An 11,318-nucleotide genomic window follows, 5' to 3' on the forward strand; every position below is an offset into this window, starting at 1 on the left:
ACCTGGGGCTGGTTGGAAGGTACTTGGGAGAATCCCAGGGAGTCACTTCTGTGCTGGGTCACCAGGTTCAAGTCTGGGGTTTTCCTCCTGTTCTCCGAGATGACTAGGTCACACACTCCCCAGGGTATGCCTGGGTCCAGACAGGCCCATCCTTGCCCCCTTCCTTCCACCCTCCCCACCACCCAAGGCCTCAGGACCAAGAGCAGAGCACTCCAGCCTGGCACTTCCAAGCACCCACTTATGCAACACGAGGGCTGCCTGTCAAACCGCTGCCCAATTTCTTTTGCGCCTCCTCCTATCCTCCCACCTCATCTCCACCTACCCTCTGATTTCATACACTCCATTGCTTGGACCCTTTTACTCCACCTCCTGACCTCTCTTAAGGTCTTCATCAGCTTTCTGTCAGCTCCTCTACCGCTGAGTGCTTTGAGCCCTATAGTTCAATTTCTCATACCGCAGTCTGATTTCTTTCCTTCTTGTGACCTGGTAAGATTTTCCTCCAACATTTGATTTCTTCAAGACTCTGCCTGACTTCATTCTACCTCGGTCTGAATTTCTGACCTTCTTGGGCCCCCACTCAGTGCCATCTGATCCATGTCCCAGTGGTGATCCCAGGATCCCTGCAGATGGTATCTGGGAGAGAGGATAGAGTGTGGCAGGCTGCCAAGAGCGACAGGTGTCCATTCAGGGACGTCAGAGCAGAGGAGGGACGGTTGGTTCTGGGGTCCTGAGGCTCAACCCTGTCCCAGGTCCCCTAGCCCCTGGCTGCCCCACTGACCCTCTGGTTCAGCCTGTGCTGGGACTGGAGAGGTGAATATTACTGCCACCTTAGAGAGACCTCAGAGATCAGGCCCCAGGCCAGATGGGGGAAGTGAGGCATAGACAGACCCCAGACCAGACCCCAGACTTATGAGGCACATGACCTGGCACTTGACACATGGAGGGCACCAGGCTGACAGGAGGACAAGCCGCTTGCCCCCTCCCATCCTTTCCACTGGCTGCAGGGCCACAAGCTGGACCACCCTGCTTGAGGGGGGAGCTGGGACCAGTGTTTATGCAACTGTGGGGAGGCCACAGCCTGGCTGGCAGTGCCGCCCGCCCAGCACCAGTGCTGACTCAGCAGAGCCCCCCAGCACGTACACAAACAGACACAGTCATGCATGCACACACAGAGGTAAACACCCATGTGCATATGCACAAACAGGTACAAGTATACACACACAGGTACTTACACACTCATAGACACAAATACACAGGCACACAAATACACAGACATATGCACACACAAACACACAGGGACACAAAGAAATACACACACATTCCACCCAACCAAGGCAGGTGGAGGATGCTGGGCGAAGAGAACCCTCACCCCTGAAGCTGAGTTCCACCTCTAGGTCTCTCCACCTCCTCGACTCTGACACAGACCCACAGCCAGTGACTTGAGCCCCTGAACAAGACAGCCCACACGTGGTCAGCACAGCCACATATAACACGTAAATGGCCCCAGAGTGGCAACAAGGCCATGGCTGGGACAGAGACACATTTTAAGTAGCGTTGACCCCCAATAAGTGGGACCAAATAGCCCCAGCCAGAGCTCATCAGACACGACAGCCCCACATTGCCCCCACCAGCCACCCCAGCCCGTCCCCTCTTAGTCCACACAGGAGGACTGGAGGGTGGGGGCTGCAGAGTGTCTTGGGGGGATATGTGGGATGCTCCCTTCCACTGCCCAGAGAAGCCAAGAGGGGCGGCAGCTCCCAGGAACTGGGGGAGCCTGCAAGAAGGAGGGTATGTTTGGGGGAGGGCTGGGGACACTGCAGGACCATCCTGGAAACTGGAGGAGGGGAGGCATTCTTGAGAGAGTAGGGCATATATCCCCTGGGATCCGGGGCATATGTGAACTTGGAGGCAGGGACACTTCTTGCCTGGAGATGACTGAGAACAAGTGCAATCCCAGCCTGTAGGACTCCAGCCCGGAGGGGGCATCCCCAGAAAGAAAATGCTGGGACCACCCAGGCCTGGGTGGTCCCTGGAGACTTTTGAAGGGGAGCTCAGCTATTCCTGGGCTTGGTGACCAGGAGCAAGGTGGCTGGAACGTGCAGGAGCTGGGGGCTGCCCACAGGGATATTGGCCACATCAGGTGGCTCCCTGCCCTGACTGGGGCCAAAGGAAGGTCCTGCTCTCCTCTGTAGGGGTCCTCAGCCACCAAGTGGCCAGGGAGGCTATCCAGTGTCCAGCAAGGTCACACACTCACATGGAGACACCCCCACTAGCTGAGGCCACCACAACGAGGCCACAGGTGCCTCGATTCCAGACAGACTATACACAGTGAAAGAGCAGACCACGGCCCTTCCCTTCCCCCTGCACCAGATCTGGGCCTGCAGTGGACTGCGTTCAGGTAAGGAAAGGAACCAGAAAGCCTCAAAATCCACCCAAGATGTTGCTGAGAGTGTTTTTAAAAATGACCTGGAGGGCCAGCCTGGTGGCGTAGTGGTTGGGTTCACGCGCTCCGCTTCGGTGGCCCGGGGTTCGCAGGTTCGGATCTCAGGTGCAGGCCTACACACCGCTTATCAAGCCATGCTGTGGCAGGTGTCCCACATATAAAATAGAGGAAGATGGGCATGCATGTTAGCTCAGGGCCAATCTTCTTCAGGAAAAAGAGGAAGATTGGCAACAGATGTTAACTCAGGGCTAATCTTCCTCACCAAAAAAACAAAGAAAAGAAAAGAATGACCTAGAATTCGGCCACTTCTCACCATCTCCACTGGGCCAAGAGTGCATCTGCTTCTCTCTCCTGGACCCTCCTAATGGGTCTCCCTGCTTCTGCTGATGCCCCCCAGTCTATTCTCCACACAGCAGCCACAGTGATGCTGATAAAACATCTCCCCAGTGCAAAGCCCTTCCAGTGCCCACAGGCCCTGCATCACCTGACCCGTGTCCTGTCACCTCCCCATCATGCTCTCTGCTTCCATCTCAGAGCCTTTGTGCCTTCTGCCAGAAAGTCTTCCCTCAGATGCCCGCATGGCTCCTTGGAGCAGATGTTGAAGTGCCCCACACAAATGTTCCAGTCTGCCTTCGGAGCCTGGCCCTTACAGTGAATGGGAGGTGGTGGATAAATAGTCTGGTTTCCTCATCCCTTGGTGGGACAACTCCACTATCTCCTAAAGGTCCCCAGTGGGCTGAGCCCCCATTGCCCACAGTTCCATCTGCTCCCACACACCCCGTAGAGACTTCCTTCCCTTCCCAGCTGCTCTCCCATGCTCCTGGGGTCACCTCCCAGGGAGACTCCTTGCATTCAGGTCCTTGTCACAGCTCTGCTTCTGAGGAAGCCCAGCCTAAGACATTCTGTCTCTACTCTCTTTTTGTTGTTCTTTTCTTTAACAATAACTCCCCATTCTCCCCTCTCCCCAGCTCCTGTCAACCCCCATTCCACTTTCTGTCTCTATGAATTTGAGTACTCTAAGTACCTCATGTAAGTGGAATCATCCAGTATTTGTCCCTTTGTGACTGGCTTATTTCACTTAGCATAATATGCTCAAAGTTCATCCATGTTGCAGCATGTGTCAGAATTTCCTTCCTCTTTCAAGCTGAATCATATTCCATTGTATGGATGTACCACATTTTGTTTCTCCATTCATCTGTTGGTGGGCACTTAGGGTGTTTCCCCCTTTTGGCTGTTGTGAATAATGCTGCTATGAATGTGGGTATATCTCTAGGGCAACCAGCCTCCCTGCAAGGCATTGCTCTCTCTCTCCATCAAACTCCGGTGTTTCACCTCCTCCAGGAAGCCTCCCCTCACTCTCCCCACTGGGCTCCAAGGGGAGGGTCCCGGCCCCAGAGCAGGGTGTGGGATGGGGCAGGGTTTGCAGAGAGGCATGCACCGCCTCCTGTCGCTGCACACTTGGACTACACACTTGCCTCCTGCTGAGGAGCCTGGGGCTGAGGAACCCACTGGTGGACCCTGGATGCTGCCCCTAGCCTCTAGCCTAGATCCCCACTGCAGGCAGAGTGCTTCAGTTTCCCTAGCTGAGTCAGGCAGGGGTCTAAGGCCTCTTCAGCTCTGACAGCCTGGGGACAAATTTAGCTCCTGCCCTACCACCCATTCCCAGTATGACTCAGGCTCTGGGCCTCAGTTTCTCCACCTGTGACATAGGTGGCTCTGGGCCAATGCCCCATGGTTCCCTGATTGCCGGTCATGGAGTGAGACAGCTCAGACAGTGCTCTCAGGCTCCCAGTGGCATCTCTGTGTTTGAGGCCATAGCACAGCTGCCATCTCCAGAAGGGAGAAGGGGGGGCTAAAGCAAGGGAGGGTCCCCCAGACCTCTTCTAGCTTGGCCCTGCTCCTATCCTGGTGGGCAGGCTCAGAGGGTTTGGCACACCATATGGGGCAGTTTTGGTGGGATGAGCAGCATTTCAAAATGACTCGCCTTGTTTTGTCCCAGGCTCACTATGTGTGGCCCATAGACTTTACAGAAGTCAACCAAAGGACCACCGAGAGGAAAGAAGGAAGGAGGGAGGGAGGGAGGGAGGGAGGGAAGGAGGGAGGGAGGGAGGGAGGAGATGAGAGGGAAGAAGGAAAGACAGCAAGAAGGAAAGAAGCCGTTTATTCATGGGGCTCATGGGGTAGGGACAGAGATGCAGTCACAGGTAAGTGTAGCCTGATAGGGACATGAGATGACAGCCAGGCAGACAGGTCTGCAGGGTTGAGCAGAGGGAGCTTGTGCAGGAGTCTTGATGCGCTCCCCTCCTTCCCACAACTCCAGGCCACTGGTGTCAGCATCATGAATGGGGAATGAGCTGTCCCCAGCATGGCCTCCCCTGGGCTCCCTGAGAGCAAAGGCGATTGCAGGGTACGGTGGAGGGGATCAAGCAAGGCAGCAGCATGTCAACTGAGAACTGGAGTTGGTGGAGATGGGGAGGCGGCAACAAGGGATTTGGGTGACAGAGGCATGATGGGGACAACAAGGCTGAGATCAGCAGAGGTGGCAAAGGTGGCAGCAGGTTTGGAAGGGAGTGGGGGGGTCTCACCTGGGGTGAGAGGTTCAGCTGGCCATGATGTGCTTCACGAATGCTGGAAAGAAGGGGAGAGTGAGTGGCAAGGGTTTAGCCCTGGGTAGCCAAGGGTGGGAGCCTAGGGTCCCAATGCCCCCCCAGCAGACCCCTGCCCTGCTCAGCCTACCTTCGTAGTTGATGCAGCCATTGGAGTCCTCTTGCCCAGCCATCAGTTTCTCCACCTCGTCTTCTGTCAGCCTCTCACCTGGCAGGGGTGGGAGGCCGAGTCAGGAACATCCGGACGTGCAAAGGTTGGGAGGATCCCCTGAACCCCCTGGATGGTGGGTCTGCCTCTCCAGTATCCCCACACCTCATGTTGGCACAGCCACCATTGCTCACAAGGCCTTGGCCATCACCCCCATCTCTGAGACCAAGAGAATCAGTGACAAATCAAAAAGGGTGGGCCTGGGGATGCAGGCCTGGTGCCCCCTCTGAGCCTGGGCTCTGTTCATTACAGTGCCATCTTGGTGTTCAAACCACCAGCACACTCTGTCCTCTGACCTCGATAGGCTGGTGGGGATAGAGCCGGAAACCTTGGGGGATAACTGTGGAGGAGACCAAGAGACACTACCACTGTTCCCCAGACAAGTCTGGCACTTTCCTGTCTCTATGCTTTTATTCTTTTTTTTTTTTTTTTGGTGAGGAAGATTGGCCCTGAGCTAATACCCGTTGCCAGTCTTCCTATATTTGCTTGAGGAAGAGTGGCCCTGAGCTAACATCTGTGCCCATCTTCCTCTATTTTGTATGTGGGACGCAGCCACAGCATGGCTTGATGAGCGGTGTAGGTCTATGCCCCAGATCTGAACCAGCGAACCCAGGCTGCAGAAGCGGTGTGCGCCGAACTTTAACCACTACACTACTGGGCCAGTCCCCTGCCTCTATGCTTTTGTGTGTGTTGTGCTGGTCTCCCACTGGAATGCCAACTGCAGTTTCTCTCCTGCCTCGTACCCCCTCAGCCACACATATACACACATAACCCCAGAGACCAGCTCAGCTCTGAGCACACAGTAAGTGCTCAATAAATGTTTGCTGCAGGAAAAGTCACTTTAAGCAGACACAGGTGCTCACTAACATTTGCTGTAGGAAAAAGTCCCTTGGAGAAGGGGGCGTCCCTGCCAGCCGGGCACCTGACAGTTGGGGTCAGAATGCCCAAGAGGTAGGCACGTGACCTACTCAGCCACTCAGATGATGTGGCCCTGACCTTGAGGCAATGAGCACCAGGACTGAGTTGATCCTCCTGGACGCACAACTTCGCCCCACCCTGTCCCCAGAGCTGTTCCCATCCCCCTTAGGTTCTGTGAGCTGCACCAACACACTTTCATTATCCTCCACCTAAATTTCTAAATTCCCCACATTTCTGTTGCCTGCCATAGAGGCACCTTGACAGTGTCACTCTCTATTTCACAGGTGAGACACAGGCCCAACGGGTGACAGAGTGGTTTCTCCCAGGATGCCCCCGGAAGGAGGAATGGGGGTGGGGAGGAGGCTGCCCTCACCCAGCGTGGCCAGCACGTGGCGGAGCTCAGCGCCCATGACGGTGCCATTGCCCTCCTTGTCGAAGACCCGCAGCCCCTCCACAAAGTCCTCATAGGTGCCTGTGTCCTTGTTCTTGGAAATGTGCTGAAGCATGGGCAGGAACGTATCAAAGTCCATCATCTTGGTGTTAAGCTCTGTGGAGAGAGGTCCCGAGTCCCAGGTGCTGAGGGGTAGGATGGGCACACCCTTCCTCTGTGCCTTATAATGAGGAGCTGTTGCTCTCACATAGTTCCCAAAGCACTCTGTACAGTTTGCCATTTACAAAGCACTCCACCATCACAAGACACTTTACAGTTAACCAAGAAATGCATTGTTTCCATGGTCCTTTGCTGTTCACAAGGAGAGTTTGCTGCAGTGACACCACAGTGGGCTCTGTCCAGCACCCCTGTTCTCCTTTTGGGGAACAGTCCTCCCTAGTGTCATTTTCTTATAGACCCACCATCCCCCGACCTGTGACTGGTCAGGAGCAGCTGGGCCAATCAGAGACATTCCCTGGGACTTTTGAACCCATGACGAGGGCTTGGGTCTCACTCCTCCTTGGGGCAAAGCAGGCAACCCTCTCTGGCCAGGGTGGTGAGGGAAGCTGGCCCTGACCCACAGAGATGCCGAGGAGGCAAGGAGGGGCAGAGAGAGCACATGGGACGGGGAGGCCGGGGCCCCTAGCCCACCTCACACCAGCCACTGAAGGTAGTTTGCACTCTCATCAGTCTCCCATGACTAGCAGACCTGACGAATTGGCATGGGGCCAGAGAGTACAGAGAACCATCACTGCTCGTCACCTGGTAAGCATCGCCTGAGACTGGCCTCAGAGTCCTCATCCGGACAATGGCAGAATGTCAGGACAGTGCACAGCAGGGAGGTTCCCGTGCTGTCCTTCTACAGATGTCAGCCCACCCTGGCAGTCTCCGGGGACCAGCACTGACGGCGAGGTCTCAGGCTGGGTGTACCAACCTTCCTGCTTTGGCTTCCCCAGGACGCGGAGCACCTCCGCCTGCGTGGGGTTCTGGCCCAGCGCCCGCAGGACATCCCCACACTGCCCATATGTGATCTTCATCTCACACTTGGGCGTGCGGTCAAACAGCGTGAAGGCTTCCTTGAACTCTGCAGGGAGAGGGCATGAGCTGTGGATGCTCCCTGAGTCAGCACCCCCCACTCACCCCACACTGCTGGGGACTCTCAGACTGGGGACCTGGGCCCAACCCTGCAGCCCCTGGGCCCAAGACCTCCACTCACCTTCAATCTGCTCTGGTGTAAACTCGATCTGAAAGGAGACCCCAAAGATTCTAAGTGCCTTGCTCAGAGGTTGGGGCAGGCCTCCTCCTGGTCACTCCATGGCCAGCCCAGGCCTCAACCTCTCAGCTGTCCCAACCTGTCCCCATCCCAGCATCCCAGCTTCCACCACCCAGGACCTCCTGCTGTCCACCTTGACACCCTCCTGCCTCCTTACCTCCCCACCTGTCCAACCTGAGGGCCTTGGGTCTACGTGTGCCCTGATCCTGATACCTGGTGAGCCACAGCTGTGGAAGTGGTGTGGAGGGAGGCCTGGTGCCCTGAGTCCCCAGCCCAAGGTGGGCCTTACCTGATGCCCCTGGTCCTGGACAGAGGTACCTGAAGCCACAAGATCTGACCAGACTGGCTTTGCCACCCCCACCAGGCCTGGGGCCCAGTGGGCAGGACTGTCCACATGAGTGAGATGGGAGGCTTTATCTCACAGGGCCATTGGGGCAGAGATAGGAGGAGCAAGGGTGAGGGTGCAGGCCAGAGGGCTTCTATAGCATGAGAGCACATCCATAGGAAGGGATGTGTATGTGTCTGTGCAATGTACATGCAAGTACATGTGCATTCACACACATGTGTGTGCATGCATTTACATGTGTCTGCCCCTCACAGAGCCCTCAAGGCTGAGCACTGTCACTCACATGGCCCTGCCTACACCTAGGTGTTACCCACCCCCATCGTGAGCCCAGGGCAGCCCCCACTGCAGCACAGCATGGGGCCAGGGCAGTGCTGTTGAGTGTTTGCTGAGGCCTCAACAGGGCCACCTGGGGTCAGGAGGCCTCCTGGGACCCGGTTTCCCCCTCCTCACCCGATACTAGGTCTATTTTTATCACTCAGTCACTGACTCCAAGGTCAAGGCTGCATGAGGGAAAGGACCTTGGGGGAGGGGGGCGTGACTGGCACCCCTCCCACTGCTGTGCCCTTGGAGTCCCATCAACCTCCAGAGTGCACACCAGCACAGAGGGAGACCTGCCCTGCCACCCTCCATGGTTGTCCTTGCTGGCTCTCTGGTTCAGTCCAGTGTTGGGAAGAACAAGTTGTCGATCTTGGCCCCCTGAGAGCTCTCTCTCCACCAGGAAGCCTGCTGAGATTAGGTTCCCCGGGCTCCTGGCAAAGCCTCCTGCCCTTCACCAGCCAGCCCAAGGGGGAGAGGCAGGGGGACACACAAGAGGCCTCACTATTCCCTCCTCTCAGAGAGAAGGCTGTGCTAACCTCAGATCCAGTGAGACTGGACAATGCCACCATGGGCCCAGGGTGGTGGGACCCTCACCAGGGAGCCTGTGGGACACAAGCCTGGGGTCTGGGGGTGGTTGGGGGTCAGGGAGCCAACTCCAGGGAGCACTCTCTGTGAATGATTCCCCACAGCCTGCGAGGAGGGCTTATTGTCCCATTTCACCGCTGAGGAAACCAAGCCTCAGAGCAGCAAAGGGGATGGAGCAGAGTTGGGATTTGAACCTGTGTCTTGAGGGGTAGGATAGGTGCCTCTAGGAAGGGTTCCGAACAGGAGGTAGATCTGTGCAGATGGGCTGCAGGCCTGGCTGGGCATGCAGGAACCATGAGGGGCTGGGAGCGCTCCTAGGGCCCGTCAGCCAGCAGCCAGGGTAGCACTGGCCGGTGGCCAGGCAAGAACAGGCAACAGGCAGGACGCAGGGTGCGTGCCGCTATGCAGATGGCAGAGGTGGGAGTCACGGCTCGTCCTCCAAGTTTAGGCACTGAAGAAGACTGCCCAGCCGGGAAAGGCCTTCTGGGGCCACGGTCACAGCTCTGAGACCAACTTCCTGCATGACCTATCTAGCCTCTGCCTCAACTTCCCCACCAAAAAGCTGAGGCCCTACCAGCTTTGGGGCACAGGCACCTCGGCAGGGGCGAGTGTGACCCAGCCTGGGCAGGGGTCTCACTTCTCTTTAACCCCCACCCTGTCCACCATGGGGAACTTGGCACGGACTTGAGACCCAACAGCTGGACAAGGAAGATCCCCGCCTGGCTGCATGGGTGGGGGACAGGTGGCTCCAGGATTCCCCAAGGATGTGAGGTCCAGGGAGAAGGGCAAGAGAGAATCAGTTTCCGAAACCACCAAAAAGACACTCCCTTCAGCAGCACTGGGAGAGCCCTGCCTAATGTCTGACCACCATCCCTCTTGCTGCAGCCCTCCTGATGCCTGAAGCCCCCAGGGCTTGTCTGACCTCTGAACAGAAGCTTCCAGCTTAAGTTCAGTGCTCACTTTCCGGAGGCTGGCCTGGTACTGGGTAGGTCCACTCTGTGATCCACTTACCTGCCCTGCCTTTCCTGCCAGAACCCAGCTCCCACGCTCACCTTGACCTTGGAAGCATCAAATTCAGCCTCCTTGGGGGGCTCGGGGGCAGGTGCAGGTGCAGGTGCCGGTGGGGGAGCTGGAGCCGCCTTGGAGGCTGCCTTGGCATCATCCTTCTTGGGCTCTGGCTTTTTGGGGGCCATCGAGGCTGTAAGCACAGAGAGGGATGTGGAGAGAAGGAAGCAGAGAGCAGGATAGGTGAGCGTCCTGGGCCTGGCCTTTATCCTGCCTGGATACCTCCTGACCCCAGCCCCACCCCCGCAGTGCACAATAGGGACAGGGCCATAAAAGGACATTGGCTAGGCTCAGGGGCTATTTTGGGGCCTGGAGAGGCCATTGTGCAGGCTCGGGAATGGGTGGGGAAGAGGGAGGGCTCTCTATTCCTCCCAATGACCTGTTGGGAAAAGGGAGGAGGAGGGGAGGACAGAGGCCACTGCTCAACACACACACACACACACACACACACACACACACACACACCCTTGAATACACACACAAACACACACACACATGCACAGGGGCCCCGCTGCCTCTTAGCAGGTCAATACATTGAACAGGTGCAGAAGGTTGCACCAAGTGTGCGTCATGTGTTGTGTTGGGGGGAAAAGGACTGGGATTACCTACGGGCACCTCTTGAGTTAAACTTCCCATCTGTGCATTGAATTCCCATGTGTCTGTGTCTGTGAATCTATGTGTGTGTTGGGGGGATGTCTGTGTGTGTGGTCTCTGTGTGTCGGAGTGTTTGTATGTGTGTCTGTGTCTCTATGGTGGGAGGGTCTGTGTGTATCTGTGTATGTTGTCTGGGTGTCTTTATGTGGGTGGAGTCCATGTGTGCTGTGCCTGTTGTCTATGTGGGGGATGGCCCGTCCTATCTCTGGGTGTATGCTCTGTGGATCTGTGTCTGGATGTTTACACGTGTGCACATGTCTGGGTGTGTCTATGTGAGTGTGTCTGTGAGTGTTGTTTCCGTGTGTTTGTGTCTGAGTGTTTATAAGTGTTTGCATGTGAGTGTCTGGTCCTGACTCACAGGCAGCTGCAGCCCAGCCATAGGTCCAAGGGTCTCCAGGAACACCCCAAGGGGCAGTGGAAGGGTGCTGCTCCCTGAGGACAGTCACTCGGCCCAGTTCAACAGCCAGACAGA

The 11,318-nt window shown here is 56.6% G+C and overlaps 1 protein-coding gene across 2 annotated transcripts; it reads right to left on the bottom strand.

The window, feature by feature from the left end:
• Positions 1 to 4,587: 4,587 nt before the first annotated feature.
• Positions 4,588 to 10,321, bottom strand: MYL3 (myosin light chain 3). Of its 2 annotated transcripts, XM_058549658.1 has the most exons (7): positions 10,180 to 10,321; positions 7,822 to 7,849; positions 7,540 to 7,689; positions 6,549 to 6,722; positions 5,180 to 5,257; positions 5,029 to 5,071; positions 4,588 to 4,827 (listed from the first exon to the last, which is right to left on the bottom strand). In XM_058549658.1, the coding sequence occupies exons 1-6, from the start codon at positions 10,318 to 10,320 to the stop codon at positions 5,043 to 5,045; spliced, it is 600 nt and encodes a 199-aa protein (XP_058405641.1). In that variant the 5' UTR covers position 10,321; the 3' UTR covers positions 4,588 to 4,827; positions 5,029 to 5,042. The 2 variants fall into 2 exon arrangements, with proteins under 2 accessions (XP_058405641.1, XP_058405630.1); XM_058549647.1 differs by having other exon boundaries at positions 4,588 to 5,071.
• Between the last annotated feature and the right edge of the window lie 997 nt (positions 10,322 to 11,318).

The sequence above is a fragment of the Diceros bicornis genome, chromosome 2, assembly GCF_020826845.1.
Source record: "Diceros bicornis minor isolate mBicDic1 chromosome 2, mDicBic1.mat.cur, whole genome shotgun sequence".
In the NCBI taxonomy this organism is placed as follows: Eukaryota; Metazoa; Chordata; class Mammalia; order Perissodactyla; family Rhinocerotidae; genus Diceros; species Diceros bicornis.

What these genes read in the sequence shown, in the direction of transcription:
- MYL3 (XM_058549658.1), bottom strand. Translation starts at nt 10,320, where the DNA reads ATGGCCCCCAAAAAGCCAGAGCCCAAGAAGGATGATGCCAAGGCAGCC. An exon ending in TACACCAGAGCAGATTGAAG is followed by an intron (nt 7,690 to 7,821) that starts GTGAGTGGAGGT and finishes CTCTCCCTGCAG; the next exon opens with AGTTCAAGGAAGCCTTCACG. An exon ending in TGGCTGCATCAACTACGAAG is followed by an intron (nt 5,072 to 5,179) that starts GTAGGCTGAGCA and finishes CCTTCTTTCCAG; the next exon opens with CATTCGTGAAGCACATCATG.